The sequence below is a fragment of the Mustelus asterias genome, chromosome 7, assembly GCF_964213995.1.
Source record: "Mustelus asterias chromosome 7, sMusAst1.hap1.1, whole genome shotgun sequence".
NCBI lineage: Eukaryota > Metazoa > Chordata > Chondrichthyes > Carcharhiniformes > Triakidae > Mustelus > Mustelus asterias.
The window spans coordinates 127,685,968-127,713,420 of NC_135807.1; the positions used below are offsets into that span (position 1 = coordinate 127,685,968).

General features: G+C 45.3%; 1 protein-coding gene across 1 annotated transcript in view; it reads left to right on the forward strand.

Annotated features, from left to right (window-relative positions):
- LOC144495500 (uncharacterized) overlaps positions 1-27,453 on the forward strand; it is a 97,077-nt gene that overhangs the window by 15,236 nt on the left and 54,388 nt on the right. Inside the window, exons 3-7 of the mRNA XM_078215515.1 lie at positions 7,861-8,053; positions 14,361-14,539; positions 19,010-19,096; positions 22,036-22,186; positions 26,486-26,647. Of these exons, the coding sequence (XP_078071641.1) occupies positions 7,861-8,053; positions 14,361-14,539; positions 19,010-19,096; positions 22,036-22,186; positions 26,486-26,647 (772 nt within the window). The remainder of the gene's footprint in view (positions 1-7,860; positions 8,054-14,360; positions 14,540-19,009; positions 19,097-22,035; positions 22,187-26,485; positions 26,648-27,453) is intronic.

Below are 27,453 nucleotides of genomic sequence, written 5' to 3' on the forward strand. Positions count from 1 at the left end.
AGTTGTGGGGAGGGTGGAGTGGCAGCGGCCCAGATTCTTTTCATAATGAACAGGGAGGCAATGGCCTAGTGGTATTATCGCTGAAGTACTAATCCAGAAACTCAGCTAATATTCTGGGAACCCGGGTTCGAATCCCGCCACAGTAGCTGGTGGAATTTGAATTCAAGAAAAAATATGTGGAATTAGGAATCTACTGATAACCATGAAACCATTGTCGATTGTTGGAAAAACCCATCTGGTTCACTACTGTCCTTTAGGGAAGGAAATCTGCCATCCTTAGCTGGTCTGGCCTACATGTGACTCCAGAACCACAGCAATGTGGTTGACTCTCAACTGCCCTCAGGGATGGGCAATAAATGCTGGCCCAGCCAGCGACGCCCATGTCCCATGAATGAATTAAAAAAATTAACACTTACATTTAGTCGTCTTTTTTGCTTCCAACGCCCATGGAAGTGTGAAGTCTCCGATCAACTCCAACCAAAAATGGCAATCGGTATCCTATTTATGGGACCTTGATATCCTTATTATAAGGAGCTTATTGCCAGCATCGGGTGGGAGCTTTGGACAGTTCGCATTAAGTCTCTTTCAGAGCGAAGCGGTTGTATCACAGATGTTAATAGGGCAGTAAAGCTACCATTTTGTTTTGAAGCCGATATCAACCCATTAACACAAGGCGAAGGCGTCAAAATTAACCCCAGAGAGTGATCACAAAGTGGATTGTATTCCTTGGTTGGGCAGAGTACCTCAGATTTGGAACTGATGCAGCGTATCCTGGGTCTGTGTTGGCTTGTGGCTTTTGCTACCAAATAAACCTGTTGGACTTTAACCTGGTGTTGTTAAACTTCTTACTGTGTTTACCCCAGTCCAACGCCGGCATCTCCACATCATGGCTGACCTCTCACAGACACAAACATCTTTCTCCTCAGTATTGTCTAACTGATGACCAGCATGGGCGGCATGGTGGCACAATGGTTAAGGTTTTTTTAAGTTTATTTATTAGTGTCACAAGTAGGCTTACATTAACACTTCAATGAAGTTACTGTGAAAATCCCCTAGTCGCCACACTGTGGCATCTCACTTCTGCTTCACAGTGCCAGGGACCCGGGATCGATTCTGACCTTGGGTGACTGCGTTGAGTTTATGCATCCTCCCCATGTCTGCATGGGTTTCCTCTGGTTTCCTCCCCACAGTCTAAAGATGTGCAAGTTAGGTGGATTGGCCATGCTAAATTGTCCCTTATTGTCCAAAGATGCGCAGGTTAGGTGGATTGACTAAACTAAATTGTCCCTTAGTGTCCAAAGATGTGCAGGGTAGGTGGATTGGCCATGCTAAATTGTCCCTTAGTGTCCAGAGATGTGCAGGTTAGGTGGATTAGCCATGCTAAATTGTCCCTTAGTGTCCGAAGATGTATGGGTTAGTTGGATTGGCCATGCTAAATTGCCCCTTAGTGTCCAAAGATGTGTAGGTTAGGTGGATTGGCCATACTAAATTGCCCCTTAGTGTCCAAAGATGCTTGGGTTAGGTGGATTGGCTATGATCAATGTGCGGGCTTATGGGGATAGGGTGGGGGAATGGGCCTAGGTTGATTTGATTTAATTTGCTGTAAAGTGCTCTTTCAGAAGGTCGGTGTAGACTGGATGGGCCAAATGCCCTCGTTCTGCACTGTAGGGATCTTATGGAACCTTATGATTATTTTTCCCCTTGTACCACGAACATTAACAGGTCCTGGAGGCTTTTATTAATTTTCCATAGGATACCTCAGAGGCTTAACATCAGCAGGCTGATGGGCCACATATGCTTATGATAATGCAGGTAAAACAGGATCAGGCCAGTACAATTAGGGCAGGTCTAATCACCCAATGAGTTGAGTAGGCGTCATTAATATGTTCTGTGTGTCAACATCATTGTTTGACTTAATGGCTTTTGCCTTTACAATTAGGACTATTGTTGATAAATATGGATTGTTGCAAAGTAGGTTACATCATTCATGTGAAAATTGGCAGACACCATGAATAATTAAATCCAATGCTTAGTACAAATGTAGTAAAACATTTCTAGGTGCTTCACAGATTCATTCCTTGCATTTGGTGCCTATGATTTTCCCTAATTATCTTGTGGTCTAAACAATATTTCCATTCAAGTGGCTTTCTATCTGTTGCTAATTTTAACTCCGGTTTATTGCCAGACAGTAAAAGAAATCCTACGCACGCATTAATTGAAACCACACTGTATGACATTAATAATCAGCATGTTAATGGGCTCATATGATACTTATTTGTGTGTGATGTTAGCAAAGCTGTTAACCTGTTTGTTTTAAACGCAGCAAAGCATTTATGATTAACATTACACAGTGGGATTTCAGCGCAAAATGATCATTTCGACAACATTGCAGATGGTTCGAATTTTCCAATATAGGATTGGAAAGGTGGTATTGCTTTTATTCTTGGCCGATTGAAAACAAGAATTGGGATGATTATCAGATGAGCAGAGGCATTTTATTTTAGCCAGACTGTGCTTTCTGAATAGTTACATGGTAAACTCAATTCTAATGAAAACTTGCGTACAAAGAACAAAGAACAAAGAACAGTACAGCACAGGAAACAGGCCCTTCGGCCCTCCAAGCCTGTGCCGCTCCTTGGTCCAACTAGACCAATCGTTTGTATCCCTCCATTCCCAGGCTGCTCATGTGACTATCCAGGTAAGTCTTAAACGATGTCAGCGTGCCTGCCTCCACCACCCTACTTGGCAGCGCATTCCAAGCCCCCACCACCCTCTGTGTAAAAAACGTCCCTCTGATGTCTGAGTTATACTTCGCCCCTCTCAGCTTGAGCCCGTGACCCCTCGTGATCGTCACCTCCGACCTGGGAAAAAGCTTCCCACTGTTCATCCTATCTATACCCTTCATAATCTTGTATACCTCTATTAGATCTCCCCTCATTCTCCGTCTTTCCAAGGAGAACAACCCCAGTCTACCCAATCTCTCCTCATAGCTAAGACCCTCCATACCAGGCAACATCCTGGTAAACCTTCTCTGCACTCTCTCCAATGCCTCCACGTCCTTCTGGTAGTGCGGCGACCAGAACTGGACACAGTACTCCAAATGCGGCCTAACCAGCGTTCTATACAGCTGCATCATCAGACTCCAGCTTTTATACTCTATACCCCGTCCTATAAAGGCAAGCATACCATATGCCTTCTTCACCACCTTCTCCACCTGTGTTGCCACCTTCAAGGATTTGTGGACTTGCACACCTAGGTCCCTCTGTGTTTCTATACTCCTGATGACTCTGCCATTTATTGCATAACTCCTCCCTACATTATTTCTTCCAAAATGCATCACTTCGCATTTATCCGGATTAAATTCCATCTGCCACCTCTCCGCCCAATTTTCCAGCCTATCTATATCCTGCTGTATTGCCCGACAATGCTCTTCGCTATCCGCAATTCCAGCCATCTTTGTGTCATCCGCAAACTTGCTGACTACACCAGTTACACCTTCTTCCAAATAATTTATATATATCACAAAAAGCAGAGGTCCCAGTACAGAGCCCTGCGGAACACCACTGGTCACAGACCTCCAGCTGGAAAAAGACCCTTCAACCACTACCCTCTGTCTCCTATGGCCAAGCCAGTTCTCCACCCATCGAGCCACTTCTCCTTGTATCCCATGAGCCTTAACCTTCTTAACCAACCTGCCATGTGGGACTTTGTCAAATGCCTTACTGAAATCCATATAGACGACATCCACGGCCCTTCCTTCATCAACCGTTTTTGTCACTTCCTCAAAAAACTCCACCAAATTTGTAAGGCACGACCTCCCTCTTACAAAACCATGCTGTCTGTCACTAATGAGATTGTTCCGTTCTAAATGCACATACATCCTGTCTCTAAGAATCCTCTCCAACAACTTCCCTACCACGGACGTCAAGCTCACCGGCCTATAATTTCCTGGGTTATCCCTGCTACCCTTCTTAAACAACGGGACCACATTCGCTATCCTCCAATCCTCAGGGACCTCACCCGTGTCCAAAGAAGCGACAAAGATTTCCGTCAGAGGCCCAGCAATTTCCTCTCTCGTCTCCCTGAGCAGTCGAGGATAGATGCCATCAGGCCCTGGGGCTTTGTCAGTTTTAATGTTCCCTAAAAAACCTAACACTTCCTCTCTCGTAATGGAGATTTTCTCTAACGGGTCAACACCTCCCTCCGAGACACTCCCGGTTAACACGCCCCTCTCCTTCGTGAATACCGATGCAAAGTATTCATTTAGGATCTCCCCTATTCCCTTGGGTTCTAAGCATAATTCCCCTCCTTTGTCCCTGAGAGGTCCGATTTTCTCCCTGACAACTCTTTTGTTCCTAACGTATGAATAGAATGCCTTAGGATTCTCCTTAATCCTGCCTGCCAAGAACATCTCGTGCCCTCTTTTTGCCCTTCTAACTCCCCGTTTGAGATCTTTCCTACTCTCTCTGTATTCCTCCAGAGCTCCATCTGTTTTCAGTTGCCTGGACTTAACGTACGCCTCCCTTTTCATTTTAATCAGATCCTCAATTTCCCTGGTTATCCACGGCTCTCGAATCCTACCTTTCCTATCTTTCCTTTTTACAGGCACATGCCTATCCTGCAGCCTTATCAATAGTTCCTTAAAAGACTCCCACATGCCAGACGCGGACTTACCCTCGAACATCCTCTCCCAATCAACATCCACCAATTCCTGCCTAATCCGGCTATAGTCAGCCTTCCCCCAATTTAGCACCCTGCCCGTAGGACAGCACTCATCCTTGTCCATTACTATCCTAAAGTTAACAGAGTTGTGGTCACTATTTGCCACATGTTCCCCTACCGAAACTTTGACGACCTGACCGGGCTCATTTCCCAGAACTAGGTCCAGTATAGCCCCCTCTCTAGTCGGGCTATCTACATACTGTTCCAAAGAACCTTCCAGTACGCATTTTACAAATTCCTCCCCGTCCGGTCCCCCAGCTCTAAGCACTTTCCAGTCTGTGCCAGGGAAATTAAAGTCCCCCACTACAACAACCCTATTTTTTCTGCACCTATCCAGAATCTCCTGACATATCCTTTCCTCCACTTCCCGTGGGCTGTTGGGTGGTCTGTAGTACACCCCCAGCATAGTGACTGCACCCTTCCTGTTTCTGAGTTCCACCCACAGCGACTCAGTACATGACCCCTCTAAGTTGTCTACCCTCTGCACCGCGGTAATATGCTCCTTAACTAATATCGCTACTCCCCCACCTTTTTTAGCCCCTCCTCTGTCTCGCCTAAAACACTAATACCCCGGAATATTCAGCTGCCAGTCCTGTCCTTCTTTTAACCAAGTTTCCGTCACCGCAACCACATCCAAATTCCGCACAAGCATTAAGGCCCTAAGTTCGTCTGTTTTACCCGTTACACTCCTCGCATTGAAGCAGATGCACTCCAGACCTCCAGGCCCAGTCAGGTCCTCCTCCTCCAGAGTGCTCCTCTTCTTAGCTAGCCTTGCCCTGGCCCCCAGCTCGACCCCAGCCTCAGTATTTACTGACCTCCTGTTTTGTTCCTCACCCCCCTGCCACACTAGTTTAAATCCTGCCGAAACACTCGAGCAAAACTCCCAGCCAGGATATTTGCTCCCTTCCAGTTAAGGTGTAACCCATCCTTTCTGTACAGTTGCCATCCTGACTTGAAGATTTCCCAGTTATCTATGAATTTAAAACCCTCCCTCTTGCACCAGTCCTTTAGCCACGCGTTCAACTGTAGAATCTTCCTGTTCCGAGCCTCACTTGCACTAGGCACCGGGAGCAGTCCAGAGATTGCTACACTGGAGGTCTTACTTTTTAGCCTAGCACCCAACTCCCTGAATTTCTCTCGTATGACCCCCCTGCTCTTCCTACCTACATCATTTCCCCCAATGTGTACAATCACATCCGTTTGACTACCTTCCTTTTTAAATATGCTTCCTACCCTCTCGGAGACATCCAGTACCCCAGCACCAGGGAGGCAGACTACCATCCTGGATTCTCGTTCAGTCCCACAGAAGCGCCTGTCCGTGCCTCTAACTATTGCGTCCCCCACAACTATCGCTCTCCTAAACCCCTTCTTTCCCTTCCGGACCCCTGAGCCTGTCTCCGTGGAGGCGATCTGGTCCTCGTGGCTTACCCCTGGAGGGTCATCCCCCTCCACAGAATCCAAAACAATATACCTATTGTGGAGGGGGACAACCACAGGGGATCCCTCCACAGACTGCTCACTCCCTTCCCTTCTCCCATCTGTTGCCCATCCCTTTCTCTTATGGGAGACTGCCACTGGGGTGCTTTCTGGCACATCACCCTTCTGACTATTACCCCTCCTAACCGTGACCCACGTGTCTTCCTTCCGAGACCCTGGTGTCACTACCTGACTATAACTTTTATCTATGACTCTCTCATTTTCCCTAACTAAACTGAGTTCATCGAGCCTCAGCTCCAGCTCCCTTACACGATCCTTCAGGAGATGCAGTTCCACACATCTGGCACAGATATGGACTTCCGGGAGGCAAGTTGTCTCCAGGAACTCCCACATCCCACACCGAATGCAGTATACTGGCCTCCCACTCATACCAGCCATGTCCTTTTTAGTTTTGGGGATAAAACAAAAAGGGGGTGTAACCAAAGAAAAACAAACAAACAACCTTCCTCGCCGAAGCCCTGTGAGCCAAAGCCCTTTTAGCTCTCACTCTGTCCCCTGCTCACTCCGCTGCCCGCTAACGACGCTGCCCGCTCAAAGGTGCGGCCTACTTTTAAACCCTCCAAAATCTTCCCAGGCTGCTGCTGGGCCTATTTCCTGTTTAGAAAAAAAACCTCCGATTTTTTTCACTAATTTAACTGAAAAATAATTAAATAAATTAATGCACAAACAAGCTCCCTTACCCTCAGCCTGCTCCTGTGGAACAATGAGGGAAGACTTAATTCTGCTCCTTATTTTCCATTACACTTACCCATTGCCTGAAGCTCTGTTTGAACTGTCAGGGTGATGTTAGATAGAGAATTCCAGGGTACTGACCCTGTGACAATGACAGAACACTTGTAGAGGTCTAAGTTAGGATGTTGTGTGATTCGCAGCAGAACTTGTAGGTGAAGGTGTTCCCCAGATATTGCTGCATTACTTCTTTTCGATAGAGGTCACAGGAGAAGGAAGTGCTACATGAACATAACTTACGTGAGTTCCTTCAGTAAATCGTAAATTTAGGAGGTTCACTAGATCGATTCCAGAGATGAGGGGTTTATCGTATGAAGAGAGATTGAACAGTTTAGGCCGATACTCTGGAATTTAGAAGGATGAGGGGAGATCAAATTGAGGTATACAAGATGATAAAAGGTATGGATAATGTAGATGTGGAGCAGATGCTTCCTCTTGTGGGGCAGTCTAGGACGAGAGGTTATAGTCTTAGGATAAGGGGCAGCAAATTTAAAACGGAGTTGAGGAGAAACTACTTCTCCCAAAGGGTTGTGAATCTGTGGAATTCAAAGTGCGGTGGATGCTGGGACTGGGAGTAAATTTAAGGAGGAGTTAGACAGATTTTTAATTGGTAATGGGTTGAAGGGTTATGGGGAAAAGGCAGGAGAATGGGGATGAGGAGCATATCAGCCATGATCGAATGGCGGAGTGGACTCGATGGGCTGAATGGCCTAATTCTGCTCCTATATCTTATGAACTTAAATAATCAATATAGTGATGTGTGTGTGTATGATTCATTGGACAGAATACTGGTGATAAAGCGCAGCTTTGCTGTGGGAAAAAGCTACAACGTCCTCTGATATTTTCCACTGATAACATCAAAGCTTTGTTTGACTATTGATTGCTATCTTTTTGTTAAATCATTCCTTGCAGAAGAATCCGTATGATTTGCGTTCTAAAAATATTCAACACATTTTGAATATTTCCCTACAGGAAGCACAAGCAAAGACCGCAGTTGTGACCATACCAGGGGATGAGGACAAAGTAGAAGATAAGTGGAAGGACTATGTGCGAAAACGACAAGTCCGTCATAAACATATTCCATTTAAAACAGATGCTGAGCTAGGTAGCGTAACCTTAAATTTACTGAGTTTCTAGTCAACTGATTTCATTCTCAGGGCAAGTTGGGGGAAAGCAGCTGGTACCAGTGGTGTTGACAATGAGCTACAGAGATGCCTGGTAGTGGAGGTCCATCCACCAGTTTGTTGGGTAAAGTCCTTCTGAATGATATCTGGCATACAAGTGACACATTTCAAGAAATATTCACGTATCTTTATCAGCCTCGTGTTGCCAATGTCTTTCTGTGGTAATAAAAATCGGACAGGGATATAAAATGAGCACCTATTCACTGCCAGACATTTAAGGTGGGAGTGAAAATTCACCTACAAACTTGTAGGTTTCACTTTGAGGAAATGGGCAAAGCAATTGCAAATGCCTTAGATATTCTTATCATCGTATCTGCAGTGCAGAAGGTGACCATTCGGCCCATCGAGCCTACACCGACAACAATCCAACCCACGTCCTATCCCCTTAACTCCACATATTTACCCTCCTAATCCCCCTGACACTAAGGGGCAATTTATCATGGCCAATCTACCTAGCTCGCACATCTTTGGACTGTGGGAGGAAACTGGAGCATCCGGAGGAAACCCACGCAGACACAGGGAGAACGTGCAAACTCCACACAGACAGTGACCCGAGGCCGGAATTGAACCGACACTAAAATATGAGGCACAGTGAATAATTCAAAGGGCCAAAAGAAGCTGTTGGCAGAAGTCGATTAGAATGAACAAAAGGTAGCAGAGGGAATTAAATGTCAGCTAATTCAAGGTAATATGTCTGTACATTTGAATTAAAAAGGTAAATTTTGAACGGCAGAAGATACGGTGATTGACAGAGCAGTGGAACTGAGGGAGGGGATGGGCTAAGGCTCACACAAAGTGAAAAACAGCACCTTGAGTTACAGAGGCCAATGTAATATTGAATTATATTGACTTTAGAACTGCAACTGGAGTAGTCTGCAATTTTAGGCTCTATACAATAGGGAGGGTGTTGAAACAATAGGGTTGGAACAGTGCATGTTCACTCAGATACTGCTAAGTATAAGATAATGAAAATAAAACAATTGGGATTGTCTCTCAAACTTTCCACTTCTGTCAATCCTCCTCACTGGTCACTTAACAAATTTATTAGGGTTTTCTGAGGATGGAGCTAGCAAAGTGGATGAAGGGGAGCTGGTAGATGTGGTACACTTGGATTTCCAAAAGAGGTATTCGATAAGGTGCCATGCAAAAGGTTAATATGTGAGAGAAAGCTTCTCGGGGTTGTGGGGGTGGGGTGGGGGTGGTATACAGTAATATCTGCGCATGGCTGGAAGGTTGGTAAATGAATAGGCAGCTGAGAATAGCGATAAATGGGCCATTTTCAAATTGCCAGATTGCAACTAGAGGAGTGCCGCAGGGATCAGTACTCAGGTTTCAGCTATTTCCAAACGATATGAAGGACTTAGATGAAGATGCTGAGAGTAATATATACAGGTTCACAAATGATACAAAGCTAGGTGGGAATGTGAGTTGTGAGGAGGACACAGAGAGGTTACAAAGATATAAACAGATTAAGAGAGTGTGGATCAAAGTGTGGGTGGAGTATAACATGACAAATTGTAAGGTTATTCTCTTTGGCAGTAAAAATAGAAAGATCATATATTCTTCCTCAGGTATGAAATTTCTAGATGTTGATGTTCAGAGAGATTAGGGTGTACCTGTACATGGATTACCAACATTAGTATGAAAGTACATTAAAGAATTAGGAAGGCAAATACCACATTGGCCTTTATTGTATGGGAATTTGAGTAAAAGAATATGAAGTCTTGCTGCAATTGCATTGGGCTCTGGTGAAAGCACATCTGGAAGACTATACGCAGTTTCCGTCTTCATATTCAAAGAAGGATCTACTTGCTTTGGAAACAGCACAGCAAAGATTCACTAGGTTGGTTCCTGGGATGAGAGGGCTATTCTATGGTGAGTGGCAAAGTAAATTGGGCCTGTACTCAATGAATTTTAGAAGAATTAGAAGTGATCTCATTGAAACATATACAATCCTGAAGGGTCATGCCATGTAGATGCAGATAGATTGTTCTCCCTCTAGAACATGGGGGGCATCAAGGTTTCATCATTTAGGACTGAGATGAGGAGAAATTTCTTCACCCAGGGGGTTGTGAATCTTTGGAATTCTCTACCCCAGAAAGTTGTGCACCTTTGTTGAATATGCTTAAGGCTGAGAGAGGTAGATTTTTTGTGTCTCAGAGAATCAGGAGACATAGGAAACAAGTGGAAAAATTGAGTCGAGGAAGAAGGTCAGCCATGAATGGTGGAGAGTACTTGAGGGGCTAGAGGATCTATAGAAACAGACAAACATAGAGGATAGGAGGAATTGGCCCTTTGATCCTGCTCCGCCATTCATCATGATCATGGCTGATTATCCAACTCAATAGCCTAATCCTGCTTTCTCCCCATAACCTTTGATCCCATTCACTCCAAGTGCTATATCCAGCCGCCTCTTGAATACATTCAATGTTTTGGCATCAACTACTTCCTGTGGTAATGAATTCCACAGGCTCACCACTCTTTGGGTGAAGAAATGTCTCCTCATCTCCGTCCTAAATGGTCTACCCCGAATCCTCAGACCATGACCCCTGGTTCTGGACTCCCCCACCATTGGGAACATCCGCCCTGCATCTACCCTGTCTAATCCTGTCTATGAGATCCCCCCTCAATCATCCGAACTCCAGCGAAAACAATCCTAACCTAGTCAATCTCTCCTCATACATCAGTCCCACCAACTGCCTAGTAAATCTTTGCTGCACTTCCTCGAGAGCAAGAACATCCTTCCTCAAATCTACCTATTCCTGCCTCAGTTATTAATTTCTTATGTTCTCTCTCCACTAAGCCACTTTCGTCATTCTCCAGCTTCGGTTCTCACTTTCCTTTCATTCTTGTCTTCTTAATTGTAACTGGCTCAGTAGGTCATGGGTTCAAGCCTTACTGGAAAGCAATTAGGAAGGAGCCCAGACAGGAAGTATCTGTGGATTGTAATATTGTTGCTGAGCCCTGTGTTTCTGAGCTTTCCATTCACTGCCCAGAGTGTGCAAAATTTATTTGGGCTCTTCCTCCTTCTACGCCTGTATTACTACAGCCGAGACCTGCTGCTCCTCCACCTAATTGTGGTGCTGAAGTTATATTTGATTCTCTGGTAATTTCCCAAGCACTGGAAAAGTTTGGTTTGGTTTTTTGATATTTTATTGCAAGCGCCACAATGCCAGATGCAAATAGATCAGTTACAATATACAGAAAATCAAATTTAAGTTGCTAATACACAATAAGAAAAAGTCTGCTTAAAAAAAAACACGTGGCAGAAGCTGGCTTTTGGCAGCTCCATGTTCAAGACTGATGGGTTTGTAAATATTAAAAACATCAAGGGATATAGAGATCGTGCAGGAAAATGGTGTTGAATTAGAATGTCAGCCATGATCTCATTGAATGGCAGAGTGGGCTTGTACAATAGCCTTTTCCTGCTCCTATTTCTTATGTTGTTGTTTGGTTTAAGTTTCATGTCCGCTGGTCCTTTAGCTAATATCAGAGTAACATTCGCCCATGCCCTGGCCTCAGCTATTCCTGTGATTGGGGAGCCTCTAAAACATTACCTCGAGTTTCATCTCTCTTTCTGGGGGGAAATTCGAAGTGTATCTCATGGAGATAATTTGGTCTTTGTATGGGACCGTGATGCCCACCAGCATGCAATTTGAAAATTGGAGGAGAGGAGGCGATTCTCCCAGCCTGCTGCGCTGCTTTTGTAGCGCAGCGGGCCAGGAGACTCGAGCGGAAGCCGTTTCGTGGGCTCCCCGCTGGGCGCCATGGCCTCCATGTGTCTCCAGCAGCCGGATTTCCTGCGCCGTGAGCTACGCGCCAGAAATCAGCGCAGAGCAGCATAATTTATTTCAAATCTAATTTACGTACAATTTAAATATCATTAGCGGGCCTGGGACTGAAGTCACCGGGCCCGCAAGCTTTTCCCCTGGCCCCGTCAGGAGTGTTTCACTCCAGCGGAGTTTACAATAGCTCCCCACTTGAGGGAGCTGGCGGCCTGGCCCTGCTGGAGTGAAGGGGGTCCATCAAGGCCCCCCAGAGGGTCGGGCGTGGGGGTGTGCTCCCTGGACACTGCCACCTTGGCAATGCCAGCCTGGGCCTCCTGGCACTACCTAACAGGCAAAGTGCCAATGCCCAGGGGGCACCTTGGCAGTGCCCACCAGGCATAGGGCAGTGTCAAGGGGGCAGGGTCTAATGGGGGATCAGTGCCTCTGGGGGACAATCAATGGGGGTGAGTGACAGAGGGAGGGAGGCTAGCCATTGGAGCTGGCCATCGGGGTGGGGGGATCAGCCTGCTGGGCGGGTCAGGGCTGCCGTAGTGTGGGTAGGACAGCCGGTGGGGGGAAACGGAAGATCAGGGCTGTGGGAGGAGGCTGTGCATTGATGCAGGCCAGGGACAGGGCTGGCCTGGTGGCCTAGACAGGTCCGGGGGGGTCAACAATTGGGCTGTGGGGGGGGGGGGGGGGGGGGGTTGCACAGATGGCGATGCGGGGATCGCAGGGCTGGCCAGCGATTGAGCTGGTCAGCGATTGGGAGGCTGGCTCTGCGGGGCTACTGCACGTGTGCCAATCTCAGCGCTGACAGATCAGCGCATGTGCAGTGGCTCACTCAGCGCTATGCTGCCGGCCTCTCCAGCGGGAATAGGCCCCGCCCACTGAATTTCAGCGTAATTCACGCTGAGGCTCTCTGCACAGAGTGTGGGAGATTCATTTTGAAACTTCCGCTGAAAAATCCAGCAGGATTTACTCCAGTTTTTATGCAAATTCAGCACTCAAAATTTGTTTGGGAGAATCGCCCCCAGGATCTTTGATAGTCAGGACACAGTGAACGACAGGAATTTCCAATGTGGGCTGTTGGTAGATGAGGTTCCCAGCCAGTGTGCAGATGATGATATTTCTCCCTTTATGCCCCTTCCATGAATTTATTAGTAATACATTCCTCGAAGCTAATAATATGCAATATCATGTACGGTTGGCCATTATATGCAAAGACTAGTATAGCGAGACATACTGATTATGATATTAGAAGAACATTCCATCTGACATTTTGCTCAGTTGTATCCACTTTGCTCTGCGGTACTAACTATAATCCCACACAATTTACAGAGGCTTTTGAGGCCTTAAGTACACAAACATTAATTGAACATTAACAAACTTTTATTTACTTATTTACTGACTTGTGTTTGTTCTTGCATTCAGTTAACCTTAAAGCAGTGCTGATCAGTGAGTAAGAATAGCTGTTACTGCCCCAACTTTTAAGTTACTACAACTGACAACTTTGAAATTATTGAAATAGACCTTAAAGCTATAATAGTTATTGCTTTGTGGCTAGCAAATGCCTGTTTTAAATTTGATTTATTATTGTCACATGTATTAACATACAGTGAAAAGTATTGTTTCTTGCAAGCTATACAGACAAAGCATACTGTTCATAGAGAAGGAAACAAGAGTGCAGAATGTAGTGTTACACTCATAGCTAGGGTGTAGAGAAAGATCAACTTAATGCAAGGTAGGTCCATTCAAAAGTCTGATGGCAGCAGGGAAGAAGCTGTCGATTGGTACATGACTTCAGACTTTTGTATCTTTTTCCCAATGGAAGAAGGTGGAAGAGAGAATGTCTGGGGTGCATGGGGTCCTTAATTATGCTGGCTGCTTTGCCGAGGCAGCAGGAAGTGTAGACAGAGTCAATGGATGGGAGGCTGGTTTATAAGTGTGGCCATTCTAAGTGATGGGGACTCTACATGCTTTGCTAATGTTTCCACATAAACTCTTGCATTTAAATGACCGGGTGTGAAACTTGTCTCCAATCTTTATGAAGAATCCACTTTACGAACCTAGCCTTTTCAGATGCTCGATAATATCTCCACCCACCTTGTTATTTATTAGACTTATTTGGTCATTGAAATGGTATCCAGGACTTTCAGAGCTTAAACATGCCTGCTTACCGATTGCCGCCACCTTTATCTACAATCTTACTGACATTTTCCACCTAATTTTGAATACTCCCATTCATGTTTGCTTTCTGTGTGCTGTTTCTTTTAAGTTATGTTCCTTTTGTGTCTCATTTGAAATATATGTTTTCCATTTCACTTAAGGAGGCCTCAAAAGTTTGTCTCTTCAGATATTATTTTGCCCATCTGGCATTACCGAAATCAGGTAGATGCAAATCAAATGACCATGAAAACCTGTGAGAAATTATAATCTGCTAATCTCACCCTTTTGTTAACAGAGACCACAGATTCTGCCACCTATATTGGCTTGAAAAGGATTACAGATGCAGGGCAACAAGTGCCGACACCGAATCAACCTCCCGAAACAAGCAATCAGAACCAAAGCACCAGTACCTCCCCCACCACAGCCTTCCTTCAGTATTTTATCATAACGTCAAAGAGAGGCAAAAATAGCGAGGTAATGTGTTCCTTGTAAAATTATTTAAATAACATGTTGGAAAATCTTATAGAACCAATCTGCTTTTTTTTCAAAAGCAACTCAAGTGTTAAAATATTACTTTCTTATTGCTGACCCCTTTCCCGAGATGCTTGCAAAAGTAACTGAATAGAGCTTGCTTAAGTAAAACCAAACAAGAGATGGCGCTCTTTGGGTTTGGGATCCTTCTGACTCTTTGAGTTCCAGGCATAGGCAACAGGTAACATGAACACGCGCTGTAGAGCCTGTGTGAGTTCGGTGCTCTCATTGGATGGTGGGTGTAGGAAGGAAAGCCCCACTGGAACTCCAGGGGAAAATCCTGACAAAGGGCTGGGATTCTCTGATGCCATACACCCCACCACTACTGCCAGTGAGAACGGAGAATTTGGCGCTCAGCTAAATCTCCATTCATAGCAGGACCAGAGAATCCCAGCCACAGGCGAGGTCAGACAGTCCCGGCCCCTGTCTCCGGTGTGATTCTCCTTTCTCGCTGCTGGCCCTGGTGAGGCCTTTCATGGGTGCTGATGTTCAGGCACTCAAATACGGTATCAGATAATGACATTTGATCGTATTCCAGCTGCAAACAGCCAATATAAAATCCCTAATTCTGAGTGTCAGCTCCAGATCAGTGTTGGAACCCTTGCTATTGAATCGGAAGTTGGGTCCCACTCCAGAGGTAGGAGGCTCCCAAATTTAAGGGCTAAATTGGCCATGAAGTAAACATAGTAAAATCATGTGGGGTGTGAAGCAGGCAGTGAACCAAACCCATCCATTTCCCACCCAGCCGGCTATTCCAAAATTGCCCCTCAAATTTTATGTGGGCCTTTCGCAAATGGTTCTTTCTTTGCATTGGCCGGACCAGCACAGTTGAGCTAAACCAAACCTCAGAGCTCTGCCCTGCTACTCCAGGCAATGTCTGCCCAATGCCACTGGGAGGCAGTGGTGTCATGGTATTATTGTCACCGGACTAGTAATCCCAGCGACCTAAAATAATCCTCTGGTGGTCTTGGGTTCAAGTCCCGCCATGGCAGACGGTGAACTGTGAATTCAGTAAAAATCTGGAATTAACAATCTAATGATGATCATGAAACAATTGTTGATCGTTATAAAAACCCATCTGGTTCACTAATGTACTTTCGGGAAGCAGTGTGGTTGAGTCTTAAATTCCCTCAGGGATGGGCAATAAATGGCCCAGCCAGTGATGCACACATCCCATAAACGAATAAAAAAACATTATCAGCTCCTCCATTCTCCCCCTGCTCCCCCCCCCCCCCCCCCCCCCCGGCCTCCCCAGATATTAGTGCACTGTGCTCTTTATTCTGCACTGAGATGCCATTTATTCACCCAAAATAATTCAATGTTCTGGGTGGATTTGTTCATCCCTGGTTACCTTTACAACAACATCAGCATTGTCAGGAAGGTCTTCCCCACCACTGATTCTAAATATAATCCTTTTCTTGTTGCCTTGGTAATTTGGTGGGAAAAGCATTACGCAGCGTGATCCAAGACTCCTGATTCACACCAGAAAGAAAAATCTAAAATTAACCTGTGACAGGAACTGAGATAATATGGCCCAGTCCGACCAAAGATTCAATTCATTTCAATGAATCGACTGTTCAATTTCTGATCAAATGTACATAATGTGGATTTGTGGATATATACATGTGTAAGGCATGTTTCTTAAAAATCTAATAATGCAACATTAATGTCACTTAGAAGCCTAGTCTCCAGAGTAGCAAATTCCTCCCTATATATACAATTATCATTGTCAAGCAAGCTGATTTGATTGGACTGCATTTTGCTACCTTGGAAACCATGTGACCTATATGATAATTGATAAATCAAGATATTTTAATTGTGCAGTGAGGAAATGCTGTCCAACAGTCTGAGCAACCTTTTATATATTTTATTATTCACACTGTAGGCATTGCTGGTTAGGCCAACATTTATTGCCCATCCCTAATTGCCCTTGTGGTGAGCTGCCTTCTTGAACAGCCGCAATCCCTGTGGTGTAGGTACACCCACAGTGCTGTCAGGGTGGGAGGTGCAGGAATTTGACCCAATGACAGTGAAGGAACGGCGATATATTTCCATGTCAGAATGGTGAGTAGGGCTTGGAGGGGAACTTGCAGGTGGTATGCCCATGCATCCTTCTATATGGTAGTAGTCGTGGGAAGGTGCTGTCTCAGGAGGCTTGGTGAGTTCATAGAATCATAGGAACCCTACAGTGCAGAAAGAGGCCATTTGGCCCATCGAGTCTGCACCGACCACAATCCCACCCAGGCCCTACCCCCATATCCCTACAGTTGCTGCAGTGCATCTTGGAGATGGTGCACACTGCTGCCACTGTGTGGCAGTGGGGGAGGGAATGAATGTTTGTGGATGGGGAGCCTATCAAGCAGGCTGCTTTGTCCTGGATGGACACTCCCAGGCAAGTGGAGAATATTCCATCACATGCCTGACTTGTACCTTGTAGATGGTGGGTGTCTTGATAAAAGATGATTGTGGTGGTGGATTCCAGTAGTAGATACAATACAGTACACCCTGTATTGCATGGGGTTACCTGGCCTGGGGGTTGAAGGTCAGAGAGCACATATTCGAGTAGTTGCAACAAGGCTGCAATTGTGCACTCATGTTCTGAAAATGTCTTAGTAATAAAGTTAGTTTACAGCAATGATGTCAGCCATCCCGCATCATAAAAACAAGAGAGTGGACAAGCTTTAGGGACTCAGCAGGTGAGTTACTCGCTGTCAAATTCCAAGCCTCTGACCTGCTCTTGTAGTAAGAAGTTTAACAACACCAGGTTAAAGTCCAACAGGTTTATTTGGTAGCAAAAGCCACACAAGCTCCAAGTGGAGAGGATCGCCAAGAAGACTTTTGCTACCAAATAAACCTGTTGGACTTTAACCTGGTGTTGTTAAACTTCTTACTGTGTTTACCCCAGTCCAACGCCGGCATCTCCACATCATGACTGCTCTTGTAGCCATGGTATTTATATGGCTAGTCCTGTTCAGTTTCTGATCAATGGTATCAATTGCCCAGGATGTTGATAGTGGGGTATCAGTCATAGGGAGGAATTTGCTGTTCTGAAGATTAGTCTTCTAAGTGACATTACTGTTGCATTATTGGATTAAAAACAAAATGGCTGAATGTCAAGGGGCAGTGGTCAGATTCTCTCTCTTGGTGGGAATGGGCATTCTCTGCCACTTTTGTGGGATGAATATTACTTGCCACAAGCCTGGATGGGCCAAAGGACCTTTCCTGTGCTGTAGGCCTCTATAACTCTATATTGTCTAGGTCTTGCTGGAAATGGACACAAACTCCTTTGAGGAGTCATGAATGATGCTGAACATTGTGTAATCATCAGCAAACCTCCCCACTTCTGACCTTATGATCACAGTAAGGTCATTGATGAAGCAGCTGAAGATAATGGGGCCTAGGACACTCCCCTGAGTGATGTGTTGGAACTGAGATTATTGATATGGAAGTGAGCAGTTCTTGTACGATGCTGATAAATTGGTGATTGAAAGTAAGATTGGGCTTTTCCCTACCAGCTGTTGAAATGTAGCTGATGCAGAACACCTGGCACTGTACTTTAAACTGTGTAAAGCACTCTTACACAACTCAACATTAGGAATGCTACATAAATACATTTTTTTTGTTTATATCCAATTCAATCCAATCAAAGTCCAATTCAGAGTCTCAGCAAGTGAGACATTCCCGATCCAAGCTGACAAGACAGGCTCACCACTTCCTGTCTTGGGCTTGATCTACATGATCCAAGCCGATAGGAGCAGGCATTCCACCCACTTCAGTGCTTGATCTCATTTGCATCTTAGCCAAAAGGCCTAGATGCCGCTTTAAAAAATTGCTTCAAATGAAGCCTCAGTGTAACCTCATGACTTCAATCAAGTGCAGGACAACAAAACTACACAAAAGGCCAAGAATATTTTTTATACTTTTCCAATTCAATCAAATCAAGTCCAATTCAGAGTCTCAACAAGTTGAGACATTTCCAATCCAAGCTGACAAGACAGGGTCTGCAACCCCTGTCTTGGGCCTGATCTACATGAGCCAAGCTGATTGGAGGAGGCACAAGCTTTCCTCCTCCAAGGCTTGATCTCATTTGCATCTTAGCCAAAAGGCCGAGATGCCGCTTTTAAAAATTGGTTCATATGAAAATGAAGCTTAAATGTAACCTAATGACCTCAACCAAGTGCAGCATCCGCATAACTACACTTGATCTTAGCCAAAAGACCGAGAATATTAGTATCGATAAAGAAGTGGAGAAATGATAATATTCAGAATTGGCATGGACATCGGCCCACCCGATGTCGTCCCCACTCCTTCATGTTATGTTTGTCTTTGCATGCTGAGGCTCTGTCCTCTCTGTCTCTGTTTAACTATTAGCAATGTTAGAATGACGAAATATCTGTAACCTTTTGTTTTTAGATTGATTTGGAGCAGTTGAATACATTGCTGGAAAATGGAGCTGATATCAATGCTACTGACAGATACGGACAGGGTGTTTTGCATGGGGTAATGTGAGCCTGATGACATGATTAACTTCAAAGAGAATATTTTTGCCTTGAGTCATGTGTTATATTTAATGATTCTGATTAGATCTTTAACTGTGCCACCAAGTCCTGCATGATATAAATATTTAATAGATTTAAATTCTGCCCAAGAGAAATGTTGTCTGTCGTTTGTTCATTGATATTTAACATCATTTATATGTAGTAATAGTTCCCATAGCAAGCAAAAAGCATAGAATCCTGTCTATCGCCATTAAAATGTAGTTAATAATAATTATGTACAATTGACCTTCTAAGGTATTTTGGAAAATCTATTCTTGACTGGTAAATATATCTATAGTATATATAGAAAACTAGCTTCCTCTTCTTCATCAGTCCTGTAAGCGCATTAAACAAATCTCTTCTGCAGTCAGCCATAGCATGCAATTTAAATGAAATATTTTTGAATATGAACATTTTTGTATGCTCCATCAATCTTGACTTCGTTCTTATATCCAGTGGCCTGGATTTTTATCAGCGAAAGTTGAGCAAATTCCTGGCTCCATGCATCTCAGGAGAAAGTGCTCAAAAAGGCAGGATTTTCATTGCCAGGGTGGGTGTGGGGCCCAGTGTTGCCAGCTGACCCAGGAAAGAGGTTGGAGGTGACCACAGGGACTACCGGGTGAAGAGGTGGGCTGTTTAACAGGCCCCCCCTCAGTGCTCTGAGATTTTGCCTGAGTTAAAATCAAAATAGAAAGGCTCTCTGGCTCTCACGCATACCCCATCCATACCAGCTCATGCACTCCACCCACCCCTCAAGGCCACTTATGCCCCGTGGGCCACTTTAGGCCCTTCCACGCACCCTTGTGGCCCTTATGCCAAACTATGGCACTCCACTTACCTTCCCAATGTCCTCTCATGCCCCCATGCCTAGTTATGGTACTTAGATGCCCACTGACCCACTATGCACTGGAAAGAAACATTGAATGCTATAGTGACAGTAGTGTGTGTTTGAAAAAAGAAGATTTAAGTAGTTCAAAGGGCATGATCTTCCTGCTATTGTGTCTGGACAATTAACACTTTCATTGTCCTGGCCTAAAATGACTTTTTTAACATAGTGGAAAGTAATGAATTAATGACTTCTGAACAAATATTTTTTTACACACCCTACTGTCACTATATGGTTCATTGCTTCTACACTGTGTATAGTGGGTCATCGTTCAGCATAGGCACCATGAGGGGCCATATGGAGTGGGTGGACTATCACAGCTTGGCCTAGGGAGCATGAGGGACCATAGGTGTGGGTGAGCAGTCTTACCATGGCATTGGGGTATGAGGACAACTTTTTGAACTCTGGTCGTGTAGACTAGGATTTACGACTCCTCTGAGGGGCCATGATTGATGACTCTTTAAGAATCTGGCCTGACTCCATGAAAATTGCAAAGGGGTTCAACACACCATGCCTATCCCTGCAATGGAGACAGCCATGTTGGGAATGCAGGGTGTGGGTGTATGGCCTGAATCAGTCTGTGCCGTTTAAAGACACACCCAAAAATCAGAGAGCCCAGGAATGAATCATAGAATCCCTACAGTGCAGAAGGAGGCCATTCGGCCCATTGGGTCTGTACCAACCACAATCCCACCCTGGCCCTATTCCCGTAACCCCACACATTTACCCTGCTAATCCCCCTGGCAATAGGGTCAATTTAGCATGGCCAATCGAGCTAGCCCGCACATCTTTGGAGTGTGGGAGGAAACCGGAGCACTCGGATGAAACCCATGCAGACACGGGAAGAATGTGCAAACTCCACACAGACGGTGACCCGAGGCCGGAATTGAACCTGGGTCCCAGGCGCTGTGAGACAGTAGTGCTAACCACTGTGTTGCCCTGATGGGGAGAGGGACCTCAGAATCGGGACACATCCCCCATGTTTAGAGGACTCCCAAGTCATCCTGACTTGATGAAAATCCTCCCCATATGTCTTGTTGAAGTTGTACAAGACATTGGTAAGGCCACACTTGGAATACTGTGTACAGTTCTGGTCACCCTATTATAGAAAGGATATTATTAAACTAGAAAGAGTGCAGAAATGATTTACTAGGATGCTACTGGGACTTGATGGTTTGAGTTATAAGGGGAAGCTGGATAGACTGGGACTTTTTTCTCTGGAGCGTAGGAGGCTTAGGGATGATCTTATAGAGGTCTATAAAGTAATGAGGGGCATAGATGAGCTAGATAGTCAATATCTTTTCCCAAAGGTAGGGGAGTCTAAAACTAGAGGACCTAGGTTTAAGGTGAGAGGGGAGAGATACAAAAGGACCGAGACGGGCAATGTTTTCACACAGAGAGTGCTGAGTGTCTGGAACAAACTGCCTGAGGTAGTAGTAGAGGCGGGTACAATATTGTCTTTTAAAAAGTGTTTAGACAGTTACATGGGTAAGATGGGTATAGAGGGATATGGGCCAAATGTGGGCAATTGGGACTAGCTTAGGGGTTAAAAAAAGGGGCAGCATGGACAAGTTGGGCCAAAGAGTCTGTTTCCAAGCTGTAAACCTCTATGACTCTATGTGTGCTCATCATTCACTGCCATTCATAGCATTCTATGAAATTTAACTCTATGGCCAGAATGTTACAGGCACGCCTGCCCCAGAATCGGGGGGGGGACGAGGGTCGCAGAATGGCATTCTCCATTGGTCTCGAGAGGGATCTTACAAGCCTCAGGCAGGCGAGGCGGTAAAATTCCAGCATATGTTAAATAAAATACATTGCTCTTTTAAATCATGTTAAAATTTCAGAGCGTGAATCAAACTAAAGCCTTCACAGTCTTACAATAGTAACAGGAAAAGACCTACTGCTGATATCGTTAGCTTTAAACTTAGGTTGCCATGGATGTTGGCTCATTCAGTGTTATTAAAATGGCACTTGCTCAAAATCCTAACTATATTCCATATCTCTGTCAATAGGCAGCCCGCACATGGCACCCTGATGTTGCCAAGTTTCTGATTGAGAGAAACGCTGATGTAAACATGCCTGATAACTATGGTGTAACCCCACTGCATGTGGCTGCAGCAATAAATTATCCTGAAATGGTTGACTTTCTCCTGGACTGTAATGGTAAGATAAATGTTTGCATGAGTAGCTATGTCACAGCAGTGCTGCACAAAATTACTAAAGAACGAAAGACTTGCATTTATATAAAGCACTTTCCACGACCACCGGGCATCGGAAAGCCAATTAAGTACCTTTGAAGTGTCGTCCCTGTTAGAATGCAGGAAATGTGGCAGCCAATTTGTGCGCAGCAAGCTCCCATGAACAGCAGTGTGATAATCATAGAACCATAGAATCCCTACAGTGCAGAAGGAGGCCATTTGGCCCATCGAGTTTGCACTGACCCACAATCCCACCCAGGCCCTATTCCCGCAACCCCAAATATTTATGCTAATCCCCCTGACACTAGGGTCAATTTACATTGGCCAATCAACCTAACCCATACATCTTTGGACTGTGGGAGGAAACAGGAGCACCCGGAGGAAACCCACACAGACACGGGGAGAACGTGCAAACTGAACACAGACAGTGACCCGAGGCTGGAATTGAACCTGGGTCCCTGGCGCTGTGAGGCAGCAGTGCCACCATGCCGCCCAGATGAAGGAAGCAGCGCTCCAAAAGCTCGTGATTCCAAATAAACCTGTTGGACTTTAACCTGGTGTTGTGAGACTTCTTACCATGCCCATCCCAGTCCAACGCCGACATCTCCACATCAGTGTTGATTGAGGCATAAATATCAACCAAGTCATGAGCGATAATTCCTCTACTCTTCTTCAAAATAGCCCCATGGGATCTTTTATGCCCATCTGACAGGACAGACAGGCCCTCAATTTAATATCTTCGAAAGGCAACAGCTCCATCATGTAGCACTCCCTCAATACTGCACTGGGGAGTGAACCTTGATTGTTGAGCTGATGTTCTGGATTAACATTGTGAAACCACAGAGATAAAAGAAAAATAATGTGGCTACTGGAATCTGAAACACAAACAGAAAATCCTGGAAAATCTCAGTAGATCTGACAGCATCTGTGGAGAGAGAAATCAGCTCTGATGAAGGGTCATCCAGACTCAAAACTTTGGGCGGCATGGTAGCACAGTGGTTAGCACTGCTGCCTTACAGCGCCAGGGATCCGGGTTCAATTCTGGCCTTGGGTCACTGTCTGTGTGGAGTTTACACATTCTCCCTGTGTCTGCGTAGGTTTCCTCCGGGTGCTCCGGTTTCCTCCCACACTCCAAAGATGTGCGGGTTAGGTTGATTGACCATGCCAAATTGACCCTAGTGTCAGGGGAGTTAACAGGGTAAATATGTGGGATTACGAGAATAGGGCCTGGGTGGGATTGTGGTCGGTGCAGACTTGATGGGCCGAATGGCCTCCTTCTGCAGGGTAGGGATTCTACGATTGGCTCTATTCTCTTTCCACAGATGCTGTCAGACCTGCTGGGATTTTCCAGCATTTTCTGTTTTTGCTATGAAACCATAACCTTGCGGACTCAGAGGCAAGCATGATACAACTGACCCACAGCTGACATTGAGTAAAGGAGAACATCTCAGATCTCTCTTAAAAGCTCTCTGTAACTGTTCATTCACACCCTCGTGAATATGTATACCTGTTGGGACATGTTTATCCAGCATTTCATTGTTCATTTCAAAGTGTCCTTGGCTTAGAGTAATTGCAGCTGTTCACACATTGTGAAGGCCTCACCCATTCTGCCATCTCCAGATATTAGCTGAGAAAATTTCACAGTTTACACTGAAGTGCTGCCAATGTCAGGCAGCATTGTAAAATTAAGAAAAGTGCCATTACCTTGGCAATCTTTCAGAGATTATCGACAATCTTCCGCACCTGAATCAGGCATTAATTCACTTGGGCCAAAAAAACCCGAGACTAACACTGCAGCACAGTGCTGAGGCTTACTGCACTGTGTCATCTTTCAGGTGAGACATTAAATTGAGGTTCCAGCCTGCTTGCTGGGGTGGATGTAAATGATCCCATGGCACTATATTGCAGGGGAGTTACCTCAGAGTTCTTGTCAACATTTATCCCTCAATCAACATCACAAATAAACGGATTATCCAATCCACATTATGACTTGTGAATCGTAATCAAGATCACATTGTTTTTGAGAGTCTGCTGTCCACAAAACTGGTTGTTGCATCTCCTACATTACATTTCAGAAGTACCTCATTGTGGTTGTGAAAAGTACTATATAAATGCAAGTCTTTCTTTGCGTATCCTTTTCTGCTTTCTTCACACTACTCTTCAAGAAACGATGGCCTCTTGTTTCAAAATGGACCCCGCCTTCCCCCCCAGCAACTCTTGGAGGCCAGATTTTCAAAGCGGCATCCTAGTCTTGCTAAAACTATTTTGACCCCTGAGGCAGCAGGGCAGAATCATAGAATAGAATCATAGAATCCCACAGTGCAGAAGGAGGCCATTCAGCCCATCGACCACAATCCCACCCAGGCCTTATCCCCATGCATTTACAAGATAGTCTCTCTGACACTAAGGGGCAATTTAGCATGGCCAATCCACCCAACTCGTATATCTTTGGAGTGTGGGAGGAAACCGGAGCAAACTCACGCAGACACGGGGAGAATGTGCAGACTTCGCACAGACAGTGACTCAAGCTGGGAATCGAACCCAGACCCCTGGCGCTGTGAGGCAACAGTGCTAACTACTGTGCCACCGTGCTGCCCCGCTTACAGAAGCTGCCGTGGATAACAAACTTCTTCACTGTGCTGGGCATGCTATGATATTCAGCAAGGCAGTTGACCTTGCAATAGAGTATGAAGTCAGCTCATAGTTTCACACAACCCCCAGACAACGGTTCATCAGACCTCAGCCCTGACTGCTGCTTAAAGGGTGGATTTCACAGAGGCCTGGGAGTAAGATGCTTACGGGTGGACTTGGCCTGTCCTCGGAGCGCAAAACAGGCTCAGAGTGAATCAGAAGTCCCTTGTATACTGGATCCAGTTTTCTTTTCATCCTACTGTCAAAGGCTTACATCACATGCACCTCTCCTCTAGGGAATGCAGTATTGTCTGGAGAGACCAATGCAGGATTATGCGATAGAAGGTCTAACATAAAAACAAAATTCATTTGGATTATCTCCAAGTGGATAATTAACTTTGCCAGAAATTGATGCAACAGATATTGTTCATTTTAATTGCTGTTTTATAATTTCACCACCGCACCTGGCCCCTATTGGATGCAAGAGTTGATTAATTTTTCAGTGCTTATTTCAGTGTTAATCTGCAGATTCCTATTCGTACTATCAAAGCAATCACCCTTTATATTCTCTGACTCATATTCTGTTCCACTGATGAGTTTCTATCCCCATGTATGGGTTGCAGCATGCTTTGGGTTTTGTAACATGAAGTTCAGGCAGTTTAGGGGTGGGGTTTTGCAGGTGATGAAACCCAGGACAATTCTTGCGTTGTTCATTGGTAGAAAATCAATCAATGATTTTTCAGCTGCGGCACCAATATGCTGGCTTTTCTGCTACATAGAGAGAAATATTATGCTAAAGTAATGGGGGGCATTTCGTGCCTGCCCTGGAACTGCCCCTGGCACAACTTGGCAATGCCCTGGCAGTTGGGAGAGAAGGGGAGAACTCCCGATACTTTTGTAGTGGTGGAGGGGTTGCCCCGGTCCTTGTGGGAGATCCTACGTGTCTAAGGGTGGAGGGAGTTTCACTTCAGAGCTGATAGGGGAACCCTTTAAAGATAATATCTAGGGAGGGCAATGGCCTAGTGGTATTATCGCTAGACTATTAATCCAGAAACTCAGCTAATGTTCTGGGGACCCGGGTTCGAATCCTGCCGCGGCAGTTGGTGGAATTTGAATTCAAGAAAAAAAAAATCTGGAATTAAGAATCGACTGATGATCATGAAACCATTGTCGATTGTTGGGAAAACCCATCTGGTTCACTAATGTCTTTTAGGGAAGGAAATCTTACCTGGCCTGGCCTACATGTGACTCCAGAGCCACAGCAATGTGGTTGACTCTCAACTACCCTCGGGTAACTCGGGATGGGTGATAAATGCTGGCCAGCCAGCGATGCCCATGTCCCACAAATGAATAAAGGAGATGGCGCCCTGATGTCTGTGGAGCTGGCCTTGCCAGCTCTATCAGGCCCCACCCTGCCAGATTTGTTGGCATAAACCACACCCTCCCTCCCAATCTTTTGTCAGAGTGGCTGAAAGTCTGGTCTGAAACCTCGGCTGTGCATCTGAAGAGATACACGCCGGCTGTCTGACAAATTATGGGAAAATTCCACCTGTAACGTGAGCAGAAAACAATGCAGTAGGTCGACTGTGTACAACCCACAAGACTGTGTACAACTGTTACTTTCCTTTTTCAGCGGACATTGAAGCAAAGACATCTGGAATGCTGCAGACGCCAGTTCATTATGCAGCTAAGTATGATGCTGCTAATTCCCTGCACTGTCTATTAAAACATGATGCCAACATGAAGGCGCGAGATTATAAACAGCGAACCCCATTGCAACTCGCAACAGAACTTGGTAAGATTCCTAATTTTAAAAAAAATAGATTGTCACGTATGGTATGATCTTTCCCAACAGCAGAGGACGTGCTCAGAGTTCTGTTGCCCACGTACACTTGCCAAGTAATATATCTCGTTTCTCATCAACTTTGTCTGGTCCAAGGCCCCAGGTTCTCACATGATGCAGCAGCAATGATTTAACCTGAAGATTCAAAACTTTGCAGGTGCTGTGATTTACTGCCTAGGGCATCCCCGAAAACTGCTCGGTCAAGAGGCAGAAACTGTTCGAACTCCCTTTTAACCATTTGCTGCAAATGTGCCCTCACTAAATGCTGTTGACAACTCTGTGAAAAAAATGCATCCAATCATCTAATCTCACCAAATGCTTTGGGAGCTTAATCGGTGATCCCTATGGGCGGCACGGTGGCACAGTGGTTAGCACTGCTGACTCACAGCGCCAGTGTGACCCAGGTTCAATTCCGGCCTTGGGTCACTGTCTGTGTGGAGTTTGCACATTCTCCCCGTGTCTGCGTGGGTTTCCTCTGGGTGCTCCGGTTTCCTCCCACGGTCCAAAGATGTGCAGGTTAGGTGGATTGGCCATGATAAATTGACCCTTAGTGTTAGGGGTATTGACAGGGTAAATGCGGGGGTGGGGCCTGGGTGGGATTGTTGTCGGTGAGGGCTTGATGGGCCGAATGGCCTTCTTCTGAACTGCAGGGATTCTATGATTACAACTTGCCTTGCCTTTCTAGCCTATCCATATGGACAGAATCTTAACAATTCCGTTATTTTAAAGACCTCAATTACATACCATCAAAGTCTACA